The 22,443-nt window shown below is 41.4% G+C and overlaps 3 protein-coding genes across 5 annotated transcripts; 1 reads left to right on the top strand and 2 right to left on the bottom strand.

Annotated features, from left to right (window-relative positions):
- Positions 1-3,622: 3,622 nt before the first annotated feature.
- Positions 3,623-21,963, top strand: hormad1 (HORMA domain containing 1; the record flags this gene model as incomplete). Of its 3 annotated transcripts, none has more annotated exons than XM_080858626.1 (16): positions 11,982-12,021; positions 13,275-13,362; positions 13,473-13,617; positions 13,737-13,800; positions 14,603-14,639; positions 14,767-14,787; positions 14,885-14,911; positions 15,074-15,141; positions 15,230-15,381; positions 15,674-15,831; positions 16,563-16,670; positions 16,888-16,945; positions 17,088-17,155; positions 17,534-17,617; positions 21,160-21,228; positions 21,405-21,963. In XM_080858626.1, the coding sequence occupies 15 exons, from the start codon at positions 13,327-13,329 to the stop codon at positions 21,492-21,494; spliced, it is 1,185 nt and encodes a 394-aa protein (XP_080714752.1). In that variant the 3' UTR covers positions 21,495-21,963. The 3 variants fall into 3 exon arrangements, with proteins under 3 accessions (XP_080714750.1, XP_080714752.1, XP_080714751.1); XM_080858625.1 differs by having other exon boundaries at positions 12,007-12,130; XM_080858624.1 differs by lacking the exons at positions 11,982-12,021; positions 13,275-13,362 and adding an exon at positions 3,623-3,757.
- mcl1b (MCL1 apoptosis regulator, BCL2 family member b) lies at positions 5,294-7,903 on the bottom strand. Its single transcript, XM_080858389.1, has 3 exons — positions 7,320-7,903; positions 6,778-7,025; positions 5,294-6,422 (listed from the first exon to the last, which is right to left on the bottom strand). Exons 1-3 carry the CDS (start codon positions 7,801-7,803, stop codon positions 6,306-6,308), a joined length of 849 nt encoding a protein of 282 aa, XP_080714515.1. The 5' UTR covers positions 7,804-7,903; the 3' UTR covers positions 5,294-6,305.
- ensab (endosulfine alpha b) lies at positions 8,817-12,266 on the bottom strand (the record flags this gene model as incomplete). Its single annotated transcript, XM_080857333.1, has 4 exons — positions 8,817-10,811; positions 10,928-11,044; positions 11,994-12,074; positions 12,219-12,266. 4 exons carry the CDS (start codon positions 12,264-12,266, stop codon positions 10,644-10,646), a joined length of 414 nt encoding a protein of 137 aa, XP_080713459.1. The 3' UTR covers positions 8,817-10,643.
- Positions 21,964-22,443: the final 480 nt, after the last annotated feature.

Below are 22,443 nucleotides of genomic sequence, written 5' to 3'. Positions count from 1 at the left end.
ATTGGTGTGCCCAAGTTATTTACAATCTGGTTGTTCCTAAGTTAGATTACGGTTTTTTTGTTAAACTATTTCTTTTACATTGAATTTAATGAGAAATCCCATTTCAGCTAAACCCATGCTATTTGATGTTTGTTCCTTTGAGACTCTTATTTTGAAACTTAATCTATTTAATTCTATTTTATTTGAGGATAGGATTTGCCATGGACTGGGACATTCATTTATTGGTCGTAGCTCCGTATTGACAACATATGTCATACAAACCAGTTTTAACTATAAATTCCTTGCAACCTCATTTGAGTAAAAGTGTATTTTTGGCTTATCGAAAGGAGCCAAACTGTGCATGGCCTTTCAGTTTGAATTGAAGCCCAGGTGTGCAGCTGAGACTGGGGCTTACCAGAAACGTTACACGTCAACAATCAATCATTCAGATGTGTGAGGTGAACAGAAAACCTTATGACCCAGGACTGCAGTCCCACCTAACCATTTTCTGAAAACATAACTTACAAAAACTCCAAGAGTTCAACGAGTTCTGCGTTGCATGTAAAGGGCATAGGTCATGTGTTGACCCTCCCTCTTCTTGAGATATGAAACATCATCCAAGGGTTCATTCAAAACAGACAAGTCTAGACCTGTAGAAGGTGAACCCTGAAGCCCAAGGCTATTGACACTAGCCCTGACGACCAATGAAAGTGCTAACGCAGTCGTTTTGACAAAGCCAAAACAGCTTTAGGTTTGACAGACTTAAATGGTTGCATGGCACAAACTGCTTGGATAATGGGAAGGACTTGACCCACATAGTCACACGGTGCACTGTTGTCTGTGGGTATAAGAGAAAAAAAACATATGGTGTGTGGGGACTCCTTTAGAGCTGTTTTGAAGCAGTTTAAACCAGACCAACCAAGCAATTGAACTTACAGCCTGAGCCAGCCAAGCGATATCACATTACCATACCTAAGCCCCATCAACTGCACATTAGAGCAGCACAATTAACTTCACTTTAGATAAGATAGAGAGAAAAAAATGGGCATTTTAGTTCTATACAGAAAGATATGTTAAATTCCTTTTGCTATTGGACTTTTCACAGCGTCCAAACCGTCAACAACCTAAGGGTAAGGGTAAGGGAATAAAAGGCTTCTTCACATAATAGTCTGTGAGCACCTCAGCCATAGCCACTGGCTTGCTTATTTGGCAGCCTATGACAAGCCCTTTAAAGCTCTGTTCAGTGGCTGCCTTTGAAAAACAAAATGCAACGGAAGCATTGAGATTGATTTAGCAACAAAGCCTCTAACACCTCTCTCCACTAGTCTCGTGTGTGCTTGCCAGCCTTATTCCCACGCTTCTGCAACCAGCTCTGCAAAAGTTTGCCTCTTCCTCTTTGCCCCATTTGCCAATACTGTGCCTATGTGCGTAGAGTGCACTTTTCTGCTCCTCTCAACAAATCAACTAAAGGGATGTTTCAATAAGTTCATACACAACTTGTAGCACCCAAATACCCATACACAACAGCTTCCATCTTCACCCACACACTGACCGAGGTTCTGTGGAGTCTGGAGGCTCCAAAAAGGAATTGAATGCAGTTAGTATATAGCCCACTGTTCTTTCCAGCTGATCTTCCTCTTCTCAGTATTATGCCACTTCATACACTGCCATTGCTTTGCCAGAGAAGCCATTGCTCCTCTAGTTTCTGGTCTAGAAGTCATATTCAATGTCAAGACTATGATATTCTATGGTATGTTGAGATTTAACGACCAAACTCATTGCCGGCCTACTTCTTTAGGGTTCACTTTCTAATAGAAAACATTTATTACAGCAGAAAGGAACAGGCCAAGTCCTTTACTATCACTAACATTGCATCTGTTAAAGTGGCAAATAATACACAGGTCTAATCATCCCCTGCCAATTTATATAGTAACATTAATGTACGGAAACACCATCCTCCAAAGTGTATCTTAGTACAAGTAAGGTAAATATTTCCTCAGCATGTCTGTTCCCTGGAAATCGAAACTGTAAGCATGGTGTTGTGAGCACCTTGCCCTCCCAGTTGAGCTACAATATCAAGCATTTGACAGAGCTCCATTTTTAAAATCACAGAGTTACTAAAAGAAATCTTTGCTGTGATAATTTCATGTAGATCCTTTATTACGTGTTATTTTAGGCTCTTCTTACATTGAGCAGTCACATACTGTATGTTGTCTGCGCAACAATGCAAACCTGAAACTGAGTCGACAGAGTTGAACATTTCCACTGGACAGCAGCTTAGTCAGAAGCGTCGGGGTCACTGAGCCCTTCTGCAACCTATGCACACACTTCCTCTCGAAAAGGTCAGACCAGTACAGCCTGACAATAACAACACTTTTGGCCCCGGCACACCACAACGCAAGCTGTGAGACTGAGGCCACAAACACATGGAAAATAACCTCTGTCCTTGACTGACTAGTCTAATGTACGAGTGAGGCCAGGAGAGGAGTGGAATTTTTGTGTTCTTGGGAGACTGTTATGGTGCACAGAAGAGACACCGTGGCTTCTGATGAGTGTAAACAGCCTTGGTGCGCAGAACAGACGCAGTGGCTTCTGATGAGTGTAAACAGCCTTGGTGCGCAGAACAGACGCAGTGGCTTCTGATGAGTGTAAACAGCCTTGGTGCGCAGAACAGACGCAGTGGCTTCTGATGAGTGTAAACAGCCTTGGTGCGCAGAACAGACGCAGTGGCTTCTGATGAGTGTAAACAGCCTTGGTGCGCAGAACAGACGCAGTGGCTTCTGATGAGTGTAAACAGCCTTGGTGCGCAGAACAGACGCAGTGGCTTCTGATGAGTGTAAACAGCCTTGGTGCGCAGAACAGACGCAGTGGCTTCTGATGAGTGTAAACAGCCTTGGTGCGCAGAACAGACGCAGTGGCTTCTGATGAGTGTAAACAGCCTTTGCAGCAGCAGCACGACTCTGAAGATCACTGATACCAGATCAGCTGGCAGGGCGTCAGCAGGGCGTCAGCAGGGCGTCAGCAGGGCGTCAGCATGCCTCTGGCCTCTAGAGACTGTGGGACTCATTACAGCAGGGAACATTCCGTGCTGCCGTCTGTTTAATCATCACATCCACCAGAGTATGGGTGCAAACACACAGGACTCACACCTAAAGCATTAACCGGCAGTCAGTGGAGGCTCTACATTTACATTAACATTAACATTTAGTGATTTAGGAGACTCTTTTGTCCAAAGCGACGTGCAAAGGAGAGAAAGGGAGGGAGGGTTCTAAACATAATGTTGCCCATAGCCTCAACAGAGGTCTAAAAGGAGACCAACCGATCAAGCCAGGCTATATCAAGCAAAAGCAAAAACTTGGCCAAGAGGGACAGAAATAATGACATAACACACTCTTGCAGGTTATACAAGGTTATATATACCCTTGTTAGAAGAGGGAGTAGTTGCAAAAGCTTGCAGGGGTGTGGTACGCCTACAGATATGTCAGGAATTTCTTGTTATTGCCTGTTCGTCGACAATCACACAAACGCATTTAGCAAAAGTAGCTTAGAATAGTTTAATGTGATGGAATAGGTAGAGTTTGAGCTACTCTCCCCCAGTTTCCAACAATCCTTTCGATATGAACAAAGCACTTTCGGTTTTGATATGAGAGGCCAAAACAAATCAAAACAAGCAAAGCACAGCCCATCGCAAGAGCACAGTGGAGTATCTTGGGAGATGCAATATTTGCATAAACTGCTCGGATATGGATATGAATCAGAATCAGGTTTTATTGGCCAGGTAAGTTTGCACAAACAAGGAGTTTGACTTGGTAAAGTGGCTCTCAGTGTGCTTACACAAAATATACAATACAACACAATACAAAACAAAAAGTGCAACGGTCTAAGAAGAACTGAGGATGGCGGGTATCGCCATTTTCATACATTCATTAGGAAGCCCACACAACTTGGACTTATCGCAACAGGAATGGTGGTAGATTTCCATATCTGTGAATACACCGGGTTGATTAGATTTGACAGTTCTGTTCAGGTAGTTCCCTGGTGCTCACCCTCTGGATTACACGGGTAGCACCTAATCGCAAAGGCTTTGGCACTGACCTTTCCTGGTTCCCTTCAGTGAGGGACATGCAAGGAGAAGCAACAGGGAAATGTTTCTTTTTTTTTTTTTTACATTGACCTAACCTTTAGAACAGAGTGAATCATCACAGAAAGCATTTTCATGTAAAGAGCAGATATACAGTACAGTCAGCAAAATCACATTTAATCTCATTGAGGAGATTCTAAATATCCTTTTTATTTTGTAACATATTGTTTTAATCTGAGTGAATCTGTGTGGAGTGGAAACAAGATCCTGTAGCCTAGTAAAAGGAACAGGCATGTCGTGGGACATGCCTTCTGTTGATTGGGAAACATGACCGCTCAGCCTGTTTGAATGTGGCCTTCAGCATTTGCCTTTGAGTAAACCCAGCGATTGTCACTCTCCCAGCTGGGTGTTTTCAAGGAAATAGTAGACCTGGGTCCCATGAGCGCAGTGTGAATAAACAACACAACCGCCCTCTAAGGTATGGCACCTTGTTAATCCGAGGTAAGCATTAACAGAATGCTGGGTGGGAACACCAGGAGATTATAAGTGATTAGAAAGCCCTTTGGCGCAATCAATCCTGTCTAACCTGCAAGTAATTTACACTGGAGACTCTTACTGCCTCAGAAACAGTCGCTGCAGTGTGGCATAGTGGTAACCTTGACTACCTGTTAGTGGGCCATCTCTGAGTGAGTGAGTGTGTTTGTTGAGTGAACTGGCATTTTGTTCAAAGCAGCAGTAAGGAGTTTTGGCCTAAAATCAGCGAGCTTACTATCCAAAAGGGCACGTTAAACCTTGCAAAGACAACCAAAAGCCCCATTGACACTGAGAACAGCTTACCAACATGTTAACTGGTGTCCTATGGCAAAGCAGCAGGCAATGCCGTGGTTTGAAAGCTTTTCTTTCATTTTCGCAGAGTGTTCCAGCCCAGAACACATAATGCACTTCCTGAATGGCTGGTGGGAATGACATGTGCTTATCTGTTCTTCACATGACCATATTACCATAACCGTAAAATTACCATATGCTTTTACTAATGGCCTCGTAAAAGCAAACCTCAAAAAGTGACAAATTGTTATATAGTGTTGCTTTAACTGATGCAACAAAAGCAGCAGGGGTTGCTAATGAGGCAGTCCTTTAGGTTCATCGGTTTTGCCAAGGGACATTGACCATAACCCACCGGGAGCAAAGTGCCACAACAAATGTCAGAATAAAAACACAACACCAAATATGAAATACTGTAATTCCGTGTGCAACACCAGATTTATTTGTGATGAACTTGTGAATGTGATTGGGTTTGGAACTGTGTGTGCCAGTGATTGAGCTGAGATAATGTGACTAAATGCCAACCACTGGGCCAATCAAGATCAATCAGTCCGCTCTTCTCTTAATGGCTGAGTAAATCCCATCATGGTGTGATAACTGTACCCTCTCCACACATCAGGAACTTAAAAACTATGAATGAACTACAAGGAAGAAACATTATGAGGTCACAGTCATTACATGTAAAACAAGCCAATCTTTGAATCTACTTTTTAGTTCCTGTTTGAACCTCATCCTTAACCTGTGCTGGGATAACTACAAAGCACAATCAAGCCAGATATACTGACTGAAGAGAACAATAGTAAAGATGGTAAAGTCCATGAGAGACAACAAACTTAACCAAGAGAAGAAAAAAAATACAATAAGAGTCTTTAAACCCAATACATCTGATCTTCAACATCACTGTTAGTATAGGGAATGACTGTGTGATGTCAAGGTGCAATGGTTGACTTGAACTAATTGCAGTTCCACAGACTGGACTAACCAGTCTAATGGAGGATTATTTTCTTTCATTTTCATTCACTGTACATAATAATGATGGTATGCAAGTCAACTGCAGAGAAACTTAAACATTTTAAAGAATATTAGTTTTTCTTTCATCTTTATAACGTCTAACTGGTGAAGTGTGAAGGCTAGTAACAACACTTGATGCTAACCCAGAATAATTTTTCCAAAAATATTTAATACAAAAATAAATATATCCATCATACAGGATCCAAAAAAAACGTGGATCATGTGCTCTCAATGTTCAAATGTTCATTTTTAGTCCCAACCTCTCACTTCCAACTGCTCCTTTTTTTTGTCAAAAAGCTAACAGTCCATCTTTGACATAAAAAGGCAGTCATCACTTATTTTCACGGAGGTTTCTCAGATCGAGATCTGTGCCATGTTGACAGATTGCTCATCTCTTGAAGTTTAAACATAATCATCTGATGAGAAATGCCAGTCCTGCTCCAATCCCAGCCATCCCTGCAAGCGCCACGAGTGCCCCCTTCACACCAAACTCTGGTTCCACCTCGTGAAAGAACTGCACAAATCCATCCTGTGGACAGCAGTGAGACAAAAGCATGGTCAATCTTCTATTTTCAGTTATGTGATTCCTCAGGTCCAAACATGAATCATTCAGCAAAAGGGTGCAATATGTTCACAGGAATCAGGAAATGTGAAGCGATCAACAATACAACGAAGAAATACAGTAACCTCCAAAATCACCTCAGGCAAGCCACTGCTTTGCAACACTGTATGGCTTGATAATGCTATCCTGGTCTACAAGTTTTAAAGACAATCTTATTGGAGTGCATTATCAAAATAACAGAGGATTTCTGGATCCAGTGGGTATGAATCCCAAAATGAGAACATATTTATTTTTACAGATTAAGTGAGACAAGCCAACTCACCCATTCTTTGTTGTTGATAAACCAGTCCAGTTGGTCTGAGATCAGGTAAGAGGAGATCAGGCTGCCCACTTGGTCAATGCAGTTTTCCTGTCCCCTGGTTTTCAAATGACTGCATAGGACTGCACCAAAGGCCAACAAGCTGGCTATCCGTCCCCAATTGATGCCATCACGGAAAATCTCTCTGGCCACACCGGAGATGAAGCTCATGTCATCCCCCATTTCATCAAAGTTGAGTCTTTTGATCATACCTGGAGAATCAAACAATGCTGTTGAAATTTCTATTTTCTGTAGAGTTAACTGATTACGAATCAAATAGTGCTACAAAATTCTTGTGACCACAAATGGTGACAGAAATAGACCATGTTAATCTACACAACGTATGGGGCTAAAGCATGGATAGTTCACAGTGGTATCAGCTTTCCAACTATTGACTTCGTCATAGTTAAATTGTAATCTTAAAAAGACACTACAAACATGGACAATGGTCACAGTATTTAAATGAGTCACAACACTAACAGGACGAGAATAAGTGAGTATGTCACCTTTGTATGCAATCTCGTGCTTCGTGACTAAGCTTTTCACCACACGATCAATCGAGGCTAGCGCCTTAGGTTGAGAACACCGTGGATGTGACAGACCAGAGTAACTGCGAAAGAAAACGTTTACAAGGTTTTTTGTGTCAATCTCCAGCACTCCATCACTAGGAGTAGTTAAGGACTCGGGCAGCGAGTCAAAGTCCAACGAAGACTCGGGAGTACTGGCATTTGATCCCCCTGCTAGGGCGCTTCCGGAAAAGTGCCTCGGGAAACCAGTTACACGCCCTATACTTGTTGGACGAGGCGCTCGGTTGTCCTTTACAGTCTCCAAGTCTTTAGTAGTTTTCAAATTATTCGTAGTGGGCTGTGACACAGTTTCCTCAGTGTCTCGAAAATTGCATTGCAGAAATCCATTTTCGACGACCCCATTGTACGGTAGTAATGTGTTAATCACACTTGCAGTTGCGCGTTGTGCTGAGGCAAGAATCATCTTTGCAGCTTGTTTTGGCTAAATCCAGAATGTGAATCCACTGCAATCTACTTAGCAGTCCTCAGTATGTCCTCGCACATGTCTGACTCTTCACCGAGAACTATTTAGCAAGAGAAACTTCGCATTACCACCGTCAGTTGTTCCTGCCCACGCAGCCCACGCATGTCAACGACCAAGCTCCTCCTCTTTTCATACGTCTTCTATTCCCGAACTGCCGTACTTTTTTTGTGGTTTACAAAGACAATATCCTACAATTCGCTTTTTGATCATGTTGATTATTTTGTTAATCGTTTCCATTTAACATAATGAAACACACCTGTTAAATAGGCGTTATTACTAATGCCATGACGTAAACTCGCGAGGGGAAGGTGTGTATTTGTTTGTTTTTAAACAAGCCTATAAGCAATTGGCAATATACTGTAACCCAGCCTATTAAACAGCACATTTTAAATATGCACCCAACCAAGTTATTATGACTATAACACAATCGTTTTTTTTACTGGCTTGTAATGCTTCTACAGTGGATATCAGCGCTGACTAGTACAGCAACAACAGTCAGGATAGCTACGTTATGTAACTGTTCTACCCAGATCTGTACAGATGGCATTTAACTGTTCAGTGAGCCTGAACGCGCAATAGTGATGTTGTAAAATCCTCTAACATAATCCTCATCTATTCAATGGCATTCATTTATAATTCCCCATATCCCACTCTTACGCTCACTGTCCTACAATTGTGCTATGCCACAATCATTTCTGAACTCCTCGAGGACTTTAAACTTTCTTCAGTCAGCTTCACACTACCGTTTTCGACAAAGTAGATAGCGACCCTCGTGCCCCCCCTTGTGGGCCATCCTGCTATGGCAGACGCAAAACATAATATATATATTTTTAAATAAACCTAGAAGAAACTATTTGACAAACAAAACACCAATTTAATCTGATGATACCATCCGTTCTGGTCGCAAAGAACACGCATTTTGTTGTCAGGAGAACACAAAACAAAACCCAAGATCTCCTTTGAAAATTAGTTTAATAAATGCATTTATTCTTCCCTGATGGCCCTTTCATACTCTCTTGATTGGAAACAAGATGCTTTCAAACTAATAAAATGTAATAAACTAAATATAAACACACAAAACCAAACATGCTCACTCTCTACATTACTAATCTATGTCAACAGAAATACAAGATAAATAATTCCAGTATGGCAGTACACATCCATGTTACATTGATTTAACAGATGCTCACAGCCACAAAACCTTATACCCTGTCAGTGTATCAGTAACACCACTGGTGTTAAAAGCATAACATGACCTTACTCTAAAGGTATGCTGAAGGAGGACCGATCCTGTGGACATAATAAGAGTTGAACTTTTACTTACTGCTCTCCCCTCACAGAAATGCAAAAGTAAACAAAAATGTATTTCATTACGTTTAAGTTGGTATAAGTGGCATTACCCTTTAGAATTTTCCAGATTGAATTGGAGGTTTAATGATTTCAAATTACTGAGCCAAAAGTAAGTTCTAAAAGATGATTTATCTGATTTATCTATTTAACAGTCTGCGTGAGTCAGAATGCCAAAGAAGAAGTCTATTTGAAGAAAGTACGGCTTACATCAGCTTTAAAATCCATCAGTATTAACCTGAAACTATCTGACTCACAAAGCATACACAAATTACTGTACAATGAATGGATTATTACATTACTTTCAATTAATGTCTTTTGCATGTTTCACATCAGTAAATATATTTCCCGATATAATATAAGATATTATTAACATCATGTATACAGTAACATTAACATATATATGGGGTATTATACACTGCATATATAGTTTTTTGTTATATTATTGCTAGTTAACATTGCAATGATATATACACAATCAGCACTTCTAGTGTTTTACACTGTGCTGCAGGAAGGGCCCTGGTACTAGTTATGCAGGTACTGTGTGCTCATGGATAGCTACTAAAGTAAATTAGCGAGAACAAAAACATATATACACACTCGTATGTTTGGAGACTAGGTAGAGTGCATAGGTGTTTTGCTTCATTTAAGAGGTACTGCTATTGACTGGGCTAACAAAGAAGATCAATGTCAGTATCAAATTCCTGCGCAAGTGCCTGCAAGAAAGTATAAGAGACTTCCATTGTCACTTCCGTTGGAGCACTTGTGTCCCAGGGGCATAAGTTATTCCCTGTCAATTCCCCGAATAACACTCGCTTTGACTCTCACTACCATGTGCCACACCTCATCTAACACACCAGCTCATTTATATCTCTTGTATATACATGTAGTGTGACTGTTTTAGAAGAAATGTAACTTTAACTTCATTTAACTACTAAATCAGTATTTGTCAAATGGATAACGCATAGCTATTCATAACCAGATGCTTTGTCGCTGGTAATGACACTACCTTTGCTTGTATTTTTTTGATAATCTGATCTTTGTCAACTTGTTTGACGCAAAAATACACTATTATTTCAACTTGACCTGTCTACTATAACTTCACCTGTTAAGTGACAAAAAGTATCACATCTTTAAACTGGATCGCATTTTATTCAGTACAAAACTGTGCAGATAGATCAAATAGCTTTCTACCAGGACTCATCAGTTGTTTTTTTTATCACCTAATCATGTCCCCAACTCCTCAGGACAAGAAGGGGTGATGGTGCTGTGTAGAAACGCTGCAGAAATGGAGAAACCATTCCATCCAGCTCTCTCTCTAACTCCTTGACAAAAAAACTAAAAGCTTTCTTCCCTAAAAGTCACACGGAGCTTTGAAATAACACTGTATCACACATTTTTGTGAGAGTTAGAGCCATACTGGAACCCTCATGTCAGCCAACCAGTTTGCTTGTGACTAAAGATGGCCTTCTCTGGGGGAGATCCTTTGGGGTGGGTATGTGGTCTCCCGTGGCGACACTCCTGTCCGGTGGCGCTGCAGGTAGCTGTTTGCTCTTCTTTGCCTTGGCCATGTTGTAATCTCCTGAGTCAAAGTACTTTTGCTGGAGAGGGCAGAAACGTGAAAGAAGAAGTTGTGCCTGTTATTTCACAGACCAATATTAACTGACATTTGATTCTACCTATTGGTTTGATTGTTTGTGAAGCCATGAGGACCAACCCCTTTCTTTTCAAGTCTTTTCATTAAGAACGCGGAGCCACCTGGCTTTTGACCCAAACTGGGATATTTAGACTTTCGTTTCACCTCTCCTGTTGTCGGTTGGTTTTCCTGGGAGTCCTGTACAAGCAAAATAAGACAGAATTATTATGTAAGTTTCGAACGACATTTGTTTAATACATTATAGAATACCCGTCCAATCATATTAGCAGATTTTGTGTGTCGTCGTGAAGGATTCAGGAGGCTGGACTAAACACTTTGAATATACTTCATGCAAGCATCCATTTTGATTCTAACCATATTAAATATATATCTTGTTATATCTAGCTTACATGCAGTCATACTGTATACAAACATTAGCACTTACTTATTGTTGTTAAAAACATAATGCACTATCACTGAGACACAGACAGGAATTTGTGTGATGTCATCCACACTGTTGTAAGTATGTCATTTCCGAGATAGAACTGTGGCTAAGACCTTCTTGGATCTGATAGTCATACGAATAGATGCCATCTGTTTGCAGTTTGTGTGCTAATCTACCAGGATTTCTGAGTAGTTGAATGCTAGGGGTATGTCTGTAAACTGATGGGTCAAACTCCTCCATTTCTGCTTCTGCACAACTCTGTAAGAAGAAATCAACTAAAAAAAAAAAACGGTTTTAGGACAGTGTTTTTCTGATCCAAGGCCACCTCAGGGGGCATGTGGCATCGACTTTGCTGATTCAGTTGTTTCTTTTAGTCGACCAGAAATGTATGAGCTGCTATATTTATAAGATCATCACAAGGAAACGCAGACTATGCTGAATTGTTTCTAATCTCTGAACGCAACTGTGGATGTGCATTTAAAGCCACTCGTCTATCCTGAATTGCTCAATAAAACGACTCCTAAAAACAGTCAGATTTCGGTTGAGGGTAGATTGCCTTTGCTCTTAACCGTAATATCGAATGCAAGCTGGAGGGCATCAATCTTACATGTATTAGTGGAAGCTTTCAGTGAAGCTAACATTTGGCCAATAAGGCTGCAGTATTGTTTGATGCAACTCCCAAACCATAGGCTACACACATACAAACCAGGGAAAAAAAGCAACAAGCAAGGTGATGCTCCTGTTATTAGCTAATGTCGTGCTTCTTGGAGAAAGGAAACTAGCCTGTTAATAGTAAGCTAAAATGATGTCCGATGTCAATGAAGAAACAACTTCAACTCGTAAGTTATAGCTTTATAATTCAACACACAACCGGCGACAACAAGGTGCTCCTGTAAGCTGCTGGCAACCGTGAAAACAAAAACTAACCTTTGTATCCCCGCAGTGATCAGACTGAGTTTCTGCAGGTGATGACATTTCAACGGGAATTCCCTGTCTATTGTCCCAACACCGCAAGTGTCGCTTTGCCCTTACCTGTGTGCAGGCTGAATGTGCTGCCACTGTTTAGCCTAAAATGGCGAGACTTCAGTGACATCATTCTGCAGGAAAGCGATGCGTACAGTACAGCAAAGAAAAAACGTATGCTGAAGTTCTAAATCAACCAATAACTAGAATCCACCTCGGAAGGATATTAATGAAAACAGAGTGTGCCACAAATAATGTAAGAGAGCCCTTTCTATAGAGAGATAACAGATATGTGCATGCTACGGCAGAAAAAGCTTCACAACAAGGTAGAATATTAAAAGTGTTTCAGTCATAAAATTGGAATTATATCAAACTGTTGATTATGTAAAAGCCAATCATGAATGATTTAATACAAATTCATTCACACCATTTTTCTGATAAGAGAGCAGCCATTAGGTCAGGCTTTGTTCAAGAAAGAACGTATGTGACATTATTCTGCACACACTGAGCTGGAAATAATCTCCACTCCCGTGTGAAAATTCGTTTGGCGGGAAATTGAGAAAAATAGTGCAAGTGAAGGGCTCAAGACGGGCACGTTTCAGAGGTGAAGTAAAGAAGCCCCATGTTCTCGATGAAATTTCGAACGCTAAAACTTATTTTAAAGTAACTAATGTTACGAGATGGCTCCAGAACAAATGTTTAATTGTAGTAAAAGCAGTCGGCGGACTTTAGGTCACTAAAACCAAGCGTTTGCCATAAACGTTAGCTAGCTAGCGAGCTAAGTTAGCCAGATAGCTAACTAAATTATGTTTTGAGCGAACAATATTAATCGTAATTCAGATAACATTATTCAATTAAGCCCAATGGCTAAATCAGATCAAGCAGACAGTTTGCGTTTCTAGAAAGACACAATCTCTGTAATTAATCCAAACATGGGATTAATGTTAGAAAAATCTGTGTTACTCTAACATAGTTTTTGAAGTTAATTTAACTACATTCCGCCCCCTTTTGCATCAACAGTTGGAGTCAACCATAACGTTGCCTAGCTAACTGGGCTGCTAACTTCATAAACATGGCCTGTGAACAGCGCTTGCGGACGGTTAATCAGGTAAAGCAATCTAAAGATAATTCCTCTGTTTGTGTGGACAACGTACCTTTAACTTCGAGTGCTCCATGAACTGTAATGGCAACACTTCTCATTCGCCCTTTCTCTTTCAGGAAACTCAACTTATACCCAGTGTAGTCGACACTGAGCAACAGTCTCTGGTTGTTGTAAAGAAATTACTGGCCATCGCCGTGTCTACCATTACATACCTCAGAGGCCTCTTTCCAGAGAAGGCTTATGGCAGCAAATATGTGGAAGGTAAGGAGAATTATTTTGCAGTGTTCTCTCCTTGAAGTGTTTAGCATAGTGTAAAGATGTGTATGCCTTGGTTAATACCAAGCATGGGAAAATAAACAACAGTTCTGCATTTGTCACAGAACAGAAGGTGATGATTCTGAGGGATGAGCGCAGCTGCCCAGGCGCTAAACAAATAGTTCAGTGGTGAGTTTGTGAAACAGACCTTATTAAACCCAGCAGGGACTAGGCCCACATTTTACTTCAGTTTAGGTGACTGAGTATATTCCAGTCTCACATGTTGATAGTGGATCTGAAGTTTTATTTCGAACCAGGGTCTTAAGATTGTGTGTGTGTGTGTGTGTGTGTGTGTGTGTGTGTGTTTAAATTGGGTGAGCATAAGTGCAACAGTGTTTCTAAACAAGTCATTATGAAGTAGAATAGATAATAGAAGTGCAGAATTGAAACACAATCTCAAGAATTCATACAATCAGACCTCTACATATAAACATACGTACAGAAACAGGTCAATGTGTATAGTTCAAAGTTGTTAAGGTTACATTTGGTCATTAGCAGCTACTCCCCAGAGGAGAGAAACATGGGCCTAGTTTCCCGAACGCTAAAAAGGACTTGAAATTGGTCGTAAGAGGGATATTGCAGAGCGGTTTCCCGACGCCGCACTTACGGCAATGATGAGTCTATGATGTCGCCAAAATCCACGTAGGCCGTTAAGATACGTCGTTATCGGGAAACGAGGCCCTGTGCTCTGAGTGTTTCCGGTAACGGTGTGCCTCTCAACACTGTTTTGCCAGCCACTATAAACATGCTTTGAAATTCACTGTTTGCTACTGTAGCCACGCTATTGTGTACCCATACTTTTGCAGTAGTGCAACGATTAACTTGTGAATGATGAAGTTACAGAATAGATGAGTGACAGGCCCTTCCAAAGTTCTCAAATAAATAGCTGTCAATGGCAACCAATTTAAACCGGTTTCTGTTCAACTCGCAGGATGCACGGGTGCTTTGATGCTCTTCAGAAAAAATATGTAAGTCACTTTACTGAGCCATCTTGAATTTTAGAAAGACATTTCTGGAAAGGATATGCTAAAAAATGGTCATGGAGAAAAGACACTACTGAAATCCTAATTTTTGCATAAATCATCTCCCCACCAGCTTCGTATGGTTCGTTTGACTGTGAGTATGATCCTCAGCCTAGTAATATCAGACTATGTCATGTCAATAACAGGATTAAAGTGTAGTTTAATTGCAATACAACGCCCATGTTTTCTAGGTTTACACTGACCCAGAGGATCCACAGGTATGAAATGCAATCAAATGCAGGCTAATATAATGCTATAGGCCACTACAGTAAGAATCTGACAGCATTATATTTGAGTTATTCTATGATTATTACAATTCATTATTACTGAAAATATAATATATATTTTCAGATGTCAAGGCTAACCTTTTTATCCCACAGAAAGTCACAGAGTGCTACCAGTTTAAAATCCAGTATACTGAAAAGGGTCCTCAGATGGATTTTGAAAGGTGATACATTTTTATTATTTTACTACTATTGCTGAATTTCCATTTATTATTATTTGTTTTTAACAAATGCTGTGCACTACTGTTGCAGTAACAGCAATAAGAAAGGGTCAAAGATGTCATGCAACAACACAAAGAAAGCCAGCATCCTTCTGGTGCGCAAACTCTACACTCTGATGCAGTACCTGGGACCCCTACCTGACAGTGTCTGCCTCAGTATGACCCTCACCTACTATGACGACGGTAACTAGTAGTTACCATAGTGTACATATCAATATGACATTACACGAATCGTCTGTATTATGATGACATTTATATAATAATATTTCATTTATTGTAACATTGATTTGAAGACGATAAGCAATGAACAATTAGAAACCTTCACCTGGAACCATGATTTAATTTCACTTCTCTGCATGTCAAGCTGGAAGGCACCGTTTAAAAGGGTCCCATTCATTGTTGTTGGTTTGTGTGTGAGACACTCCACTCTGTATGTCAATGTGTGTGTGTGTGTGTGTGTGTGTGTGTGTGTCAGTCACCCCAGAGGAGTACCAACCCCCAGGGTTCAAGGAGGGCGACAGTGATAGCATAAAGTTTGAGAAGGAGCAGGTGAAGCTGACCATGGGAGAGGTGGTCACCCCCTTCCACACGCTCAAGGTGGACGTGACCACAGAGAGGGACCGCTTGGAGCAGGTAAGCTCTCTCCAGGTCTGGGTTTGGAGCAGGTAAGCCCTCTCCAGGTGTGGGTTTGGAGCAGGTAAGCCCTCTCCAGGTGTGGGTTTGGAGCAGGTAAGCTCTCTCCAGGTGTGGGTTTGGAGCAGGTAAGCCCTCTCCAGGTGTGGGTTTGGAGCAGGTTAGCCCTCTCTAGGTGTGGGTTTGGAGCAGGTAAGCTCTCTCCAGGTGTGGGTTTGGAGCAGGTAAGCCCTCTCCAGGTGTGGGTTTGGAGCAGGTAAGCTCTCTCCAGGTGTGGGTTTGGAGCAGGTAAGCCCTCTCCAAGTGTGGGTTTGGAGCAGGTAAGCTCTCTCCAGGTGTGGGTTTGGAGCAGGTAAGCCCCCTCCAGGTGTGGGTTGGGAGCTCCATCCCGACACTGCTCTCTTGAAGATGGGAAGATGTGCTGGCGTTTTCCCAATACTGAAGTAACTTTACTTACATAAATACGCTGACTAAACAAGAAGTGATATGCAGAGCAGTGTAGTCAGCGAATGAACCCACAGGCTGGCACAAGACTTGGCCCGTCTAGCTATTTGGTCTGTGGTCAAACATAGGCCTACATTTTAAAATGTTTAACAGCTTCCGCAAATGTTGTGCACGCCTGGGTGGTATAAGTAATACATGCTTAAATGTCGATTTTTTGGTTGTTGTGTGTGCCATAGTTAACAGCAACATAATTATTGAAATACACATTTTTGTATTGTCTTCCTCAGATAGATGATGGTGAGGCCCAATGCGTCAGCGACAGACCGGGAGTGAAGATGACAGAGGAGGTGGTGGAGGAGGAGGAGATTGTGAGCATCACCACCACTGCTCAGCAGGTGAAGGCTTTAAGCACTTAAGGCTTTTGATGGTCAAATGAGGATTTGGTGCCTTAGGCTTAGACGAGGAGTGACTTAGCTATTAAGGAAGGAATACTCTGCACTCTAATTAGTTAATATGTTAAGATTGTGAGATTGCAGTGTTCTGGTCTTGTCTAACTTGGCAATTTTTTGTACAAGATCTGCAAAGACTAAATCTCTGTGTTTGTGCTTGCAGAGTAACATGCTGAATGACCCTGAAATGCCTGATAATGAAATAACCATTGAGAGATCAGGTATTTTTCTATTTAGGAAAGTGTGCATTTTTATTAACGCTTCGTTCAACCTTAGTGGGTCTTTAATAATAATATAAATATTAATACAATATATAAATATATTAAATACAATATTATTATTATTCAAAATGTATTCCAACAGTAAAGGTCTCCCACCAAAGTAAAGTGAAGCAATGTGAGGAGAAACTCGACAGCCCTCTGGCTTCTCTGGTAAAAATGTCTTCCATTGTCTTCTCTTTACCTGTGCGGCTCAAGTGATAAATATTAGTGTCAGAAATGTGTACAGTTATGTAACTGTGCCCGATCAAATGGATTTGCAAAGGCATTCAAAAGTGTTTTGTGAATAGAAGGTAGTGGTAGTGGTGCAGGAGGTAGAGAAGTTGTTTAGTATTTAGAAGGTCGCTTGTTCAATTCCCTGTCGAAGTGTCCTTGAGCAAGACACTGACCCCCTAATTGCTCCTGATGTGCCATCAGCGTAAGAATGTAAAATGTGTATACATCCTTGTAAGTCGCTTTGGATAAAAGCGTCTACGAAATGTAATGTAAATGTTATAAAGTAATTTTACATTGGAACATTCTCCACCTCAGATGGAGTCTCTGGCGAAGGATACAGCTAAGCTGGGGGTAGCCACGAGGAGGACTAGAAGTGGCCGCATCACAAAACCCTCAATGGTATTTTTAATTTAATATGTATTTTAGTAAGACACAGGAAAAGGTGTTACATTCCTTGTGCTATTGGTTGGGAACTTCCCACAGCGGCCAGTCTTCTCACTGTCACATGAAAGTACTCAGTACCCAACAACCTAACCGTACCAATATAACAACTGCCCAACTGGATCTTGAGCAGCAGAATACGACAACACACAACTGGCTGGTGACAGCCGCAACACTAGCCACATGTTGTACCCAGGATCCGTAAAGGCCTCCGTAAGATTTCACATAAGTCAATGTTGGCTCAGCTTAATTAAAGACCCCAAGTAGTCTTTGTGCGCCTCAGCCACAATCACTGGCTTGCTTTTTTCAGCAGCCTCAGACAATTCCTTTAAAGCTAATTTGAGTGACAGATTAGTTGGCAGTTGTGCTTTTCAACCTCGTTCCCTCGCTTCCACTACCAGTTCCACATCCTTTAACTTCTTTCTTTCAAAAGCTTCCTGAATCGTATCTTTAAAGGGAACCGTGGACTCAATTAAGTAAACAATGCATATTTGCAACAATACACCATGTCTGGTCTCATAGAAGTCACAACAGTATACTGTGGAAGTTGAAATTGTCTTCTGTCATCAGCCAGCAATATCCTTTCCTGCGCACTGTCCCATTTGCCAGCACTGTTTGCATGTACCTGGTGTCCACTTTTACTGCCCCTTTTGCACAAAAGAAATTCTATTGTCCCTGTCATCCCTCAAGCAGATGGATGTGCCTTATGTGCTGTGGTTCTGCTTAAGGTTCCTTCCTAACTAACTAGGGAGTTTTTTCTTGCCCTTGTTGCCATTGTGCTTGCACTAAGGGGGTTTAGGCTTTGGGCTCTGTAAAGCACCTTGAGACAATTGTATTGTTATGGCGCTATATAGATAAAATTGAATTGAATTTACCAGCAAGGAGTTAATCTAAACCCGTTTATTCTCAAACAAACACGCAAATGATGATTTTAAAACCTAATTACAGTATGTGTCCTCCGTCACTCAATGTGGAATTGTACCACCTGTCTAGAGTCCTCAAAGGGTTTTCTACAATAGAAGGAATCACCTTATCATTAATAGAAATCTTCTCTTCCACCAGTTTTCCCTCACTGATAGAATCACTTCTACATTGGCTAGGTTTCACTTTCATCCTTGCCCATTTAACCCTGTCATTCAACTTGGCTCACAGCCGATGGGTTCATGGACCAGTTGTTGTCAGCGTGGTCATGTCATCCATATAAGCTCGGATGGGAGGTTGCCGGGTGCTGTCCTGCAGCCTTTCACCACCAACAACCCATTTAGATGCCCTTATAATTACCTCCATTGCCATAGTGAAAGCATACTGTGAAATGGTACATCCAGCCATGATACCAGTCCTCACATGCTGCCAGGATGTGGTGAAATTACTTATATTGAAGCACAACAGAATGAAAAAGATTATTATGATTAAAATTTGTATTTCATTCATGAAAAATTATTAAGGTATGAAAAACGATTCAATTGATCTTATTCATGGTCAGGATACAAGAACCAGCAGCCCCCATATCTGGAAACAGCACTGACATTAGACACTGACTGACCAGTGAACTATGAAAATACCGATATACAGAGACTGACACGTTTTTCACATGAGAAGAGGGTGGGCAGCGGACGGTAGGTGGGCAGCGGACGGTAGGTGGGCAGCGGAGGCTAGGTGGGCAGGGGAGGCTAGGTGGGCAGCGAAGGCTAGGTGGGCAGGGGAGGCTAGGTGGGCAGCGGAGGCTAGGTGGGCGGTATGGCGGGCTGGTGCTGTTGAAAGGCTCTTGCTCTCTAGGAGCCTATGAACTGATTTTTCGGTCAAAGCAATGTGGGCTAAGAAAATTCACAAATGATGAGCTCTCTTTTGCAAAATATGCTTATGCATGATTTAAAAAAAATGTACTTACTTGATTACTGGGCTGTTCCTATGATTACATCACTGCGGTGACACCATTGGCCCCATTATGCCAGAGTTGGTATTTATTGCAACGGAGCTCCCCTTAAAGACACAAAGTGTAGCTTACTTTCACAACACTGTTGTAAATGTAAATTGTGCTTCGAGTCCCCCTAATGGACAGGGGTACACATGTATTTGTTTAAAAGCTGAAGGAGAAGCCAGTAAAGTATGTTGACTGACACGGTAAAGTAATATCACAAGATTTCACACAAATTTAACTCTGCATTGTTTTATTCATTGTGACATCGGATATGAATGCTCACATAACCAAAAAAAAAGAATGACACAATTATAAAGACGTTTTCAGCCTATACACATTGTTTTCTAAGCATTTGAATGTCAAAGTCAAAAGTCAAAGTAGCTTTATTTGTCAATTACTTCAAATGTCAAGACATACAAAGTATTCGAAAAAACGTTTCCCACTCTCCTACGATGAAACATATAAGTGCACAGGCACAACAGAGAGGACATACAAACATACAGACAAGACATTACATAATACAAGTAGAACATACAGATAAACATATAGCAGCATAAGTTACATAAAGTGAGGTTATGTAGGGCAATGTGTGTGTGTGTGTATGAGTATGAGTAATCTAATCAAATGTTGTTGGCGTCATCATGAAGAACATACACAATGGACAGTGTCATTTATTTCAAGCTAGCTGAGTTGCAAACATCCAAGGCGTATTTTGCGTGAGATTGATGAAGACTAGCCTCTGCTGCCCACCTAGCCTCCGCTGCCCACCTAGCCTCCGCTGCCCACCTAGCCTCCGCTGCCCACCTAGCCTCCGCTGCCCACCTAGCCTTCGCTGCCCACCTAGCCTCCGCTGCCCACCTAGCCTCCGCTGCCCACATAGCCTCCGCTGCCCACCTAGCCTCCGCTGCCCACCTAGCCTTCGCTGCCCACCTAGCCTCCGCTGCCCACCTACCGTCCACTGCCAATCCTCTTCTCATGTGAAAAACGGGTCAGTCTCTGTTTATCTGTATTTTCATAGTTCACTGATGAAGACTGATTTGGTGTGAGATGAGTCTATTTGAATGCTAGCCTGAGATGGGACTGAGGTTGATGACTTTGGGCATCTGGAAAAGGTGCAAATTTCAATGAAACAGGGATGATACCGAGAAGTTTATGGCCTACGTCGCATTCTTTCATAAATAACATTAGCAGGGATGTCTATGATGTAAATACTAGCGAGTTTAAAACTTTCCTAACACAGCCAAGCATCAAGCAAGTGTAACACAAGACATAGCAAGATAGCTATTAAGCAAGAGGAACACAAGACATAGCAAGACAGCTAATAAGTTATACTGACTAGTCCAACATAAAGGCCAGCGCTTGCTTGGATCCTTTAGTCTCTCTCCAACAAGTAAAAGCCGGGCCGAGACTGATTCTTGTTTGGTCTCCTGCTCGGTTACTCGCTCTTTTTCTTTTCCTTGCTTCCTCCGAGCTAAGAGAAGGAGAATCATAGAGGCTAGAATGTGAGGGGATATAAATAAAAATAAAAAAATCGGACGTTTTAATCGTTCCTGTTCAAATAAGTTTCTTCTTTTTTCCTCAGGAGGAAGAGGCAAGTACCATGGAGCCACCCAAGGCAAAAAGGCAAACTAAATCACAAAAAAACAAGGAGGTAAGCTGTCACCGCCATCACAGCTATCACATTGAGACAGTGTCAAATTAAAGAAATATGTCACAAAAAAAATGCAGTCTGTGCTTAAAGCTGTGACATGAGAAATGTTAGTGAAACCTTCACACTGTTCCCATCCAAATTACTATTTTTTTAATATATTTTCTTCCTTTAAACAGCTGTCTGAGATGGAATTCCCTCTGAGTCAAGACCCTCAGCCAAGCCACCCTAAGAAAAGGAAGTTTAGCGAACCCAGAGAGTGCTACTAGACAGCTCAAAGGGAAAATGGCACATTGGTAATGTTTTTGTCAAAAGATGTTTGCCCTTTTAGAGGCAAAACACAGAGATTTGTGCCTAAGTCTGTCCAGTGTCTGTAAATGATTCTTGATTTTTGGCAGAACAAGTTTCTTTTTCATCATACAATGTAAAGAAGACTGAGCTATGAATTTCTGTTTTGCTATTAAAAGTTCTTCAATCTTCATATATAAACTTGAAGATGTGGGTATGTACATATTTGTAGCATTACATGAAAATGTGAGATGTTCTTGTATCATTTAAAAAAACAGATTGGTTGTATTATTTATTTATTTTGTTCTGTGTGGCATAGTTGAACCACTAGAGGGAGTTATTCTCACAGATCATAGCAGAGTGATGTGCTGTGTCTATTGTTCATTTATTGTGTGTAATAGTGCCACAGATGATGTTTATGTCTGCCAAATCAGATTACCTGGGAGAAATAAAAAAAATGGTATATTATATTTTTCTGAGGTTGTGAAGGCCGCCGAGAGTAATGCCTTTTAGATTTGAACAAATGCTTTCTGCCCGCTGCATTTAGTAAAGGTATGAGCACCATTAGTGAGTGGCTCCATCATTAGTTGATGTTTCTTTTTTTTTCTAACAAAAGAAACACAACCTGAATCAATCTGATTCCTCCCACTTCAGCCTCTCACTAAGCCGGGGCCTTTTTACCATGCGGTAGAGGGCTCGGGCTGAGGCTGAGCTTGTTACACCTGCGAGCGAGGGGCCTGCTCTCACTGGGACGTTTAGCAGGAGAGAGTGAACCCTGTGACCTTGCCTGAAGGCTTGAACTGATTAGGAATTCCGGTAATCCTTTGAGCATCTATGACGGCTGCCTTTCAAAACTATTGTCTGAGAAGACAAAAACAAGACAACCACACATACCTCTGACACAAAGTGACATTAATCTTAGTTTAACTA

This window comes from Sprattus sprattus (genome assembly GCF_963457725.1).
Source record: "Sprattus sprattus genome assembly, chromosome: 19".
In the NCBI taxonomy this organism is placed as follows: Eukaryota; Metazoa; Chordata; class Actinopteri; order Clupeiformes; family Clupeidae; genus Sprattus; species Sprattus sprattus.
This window is presented reverse-complemented; position numbering and strand designations above follow the sequence as displayed.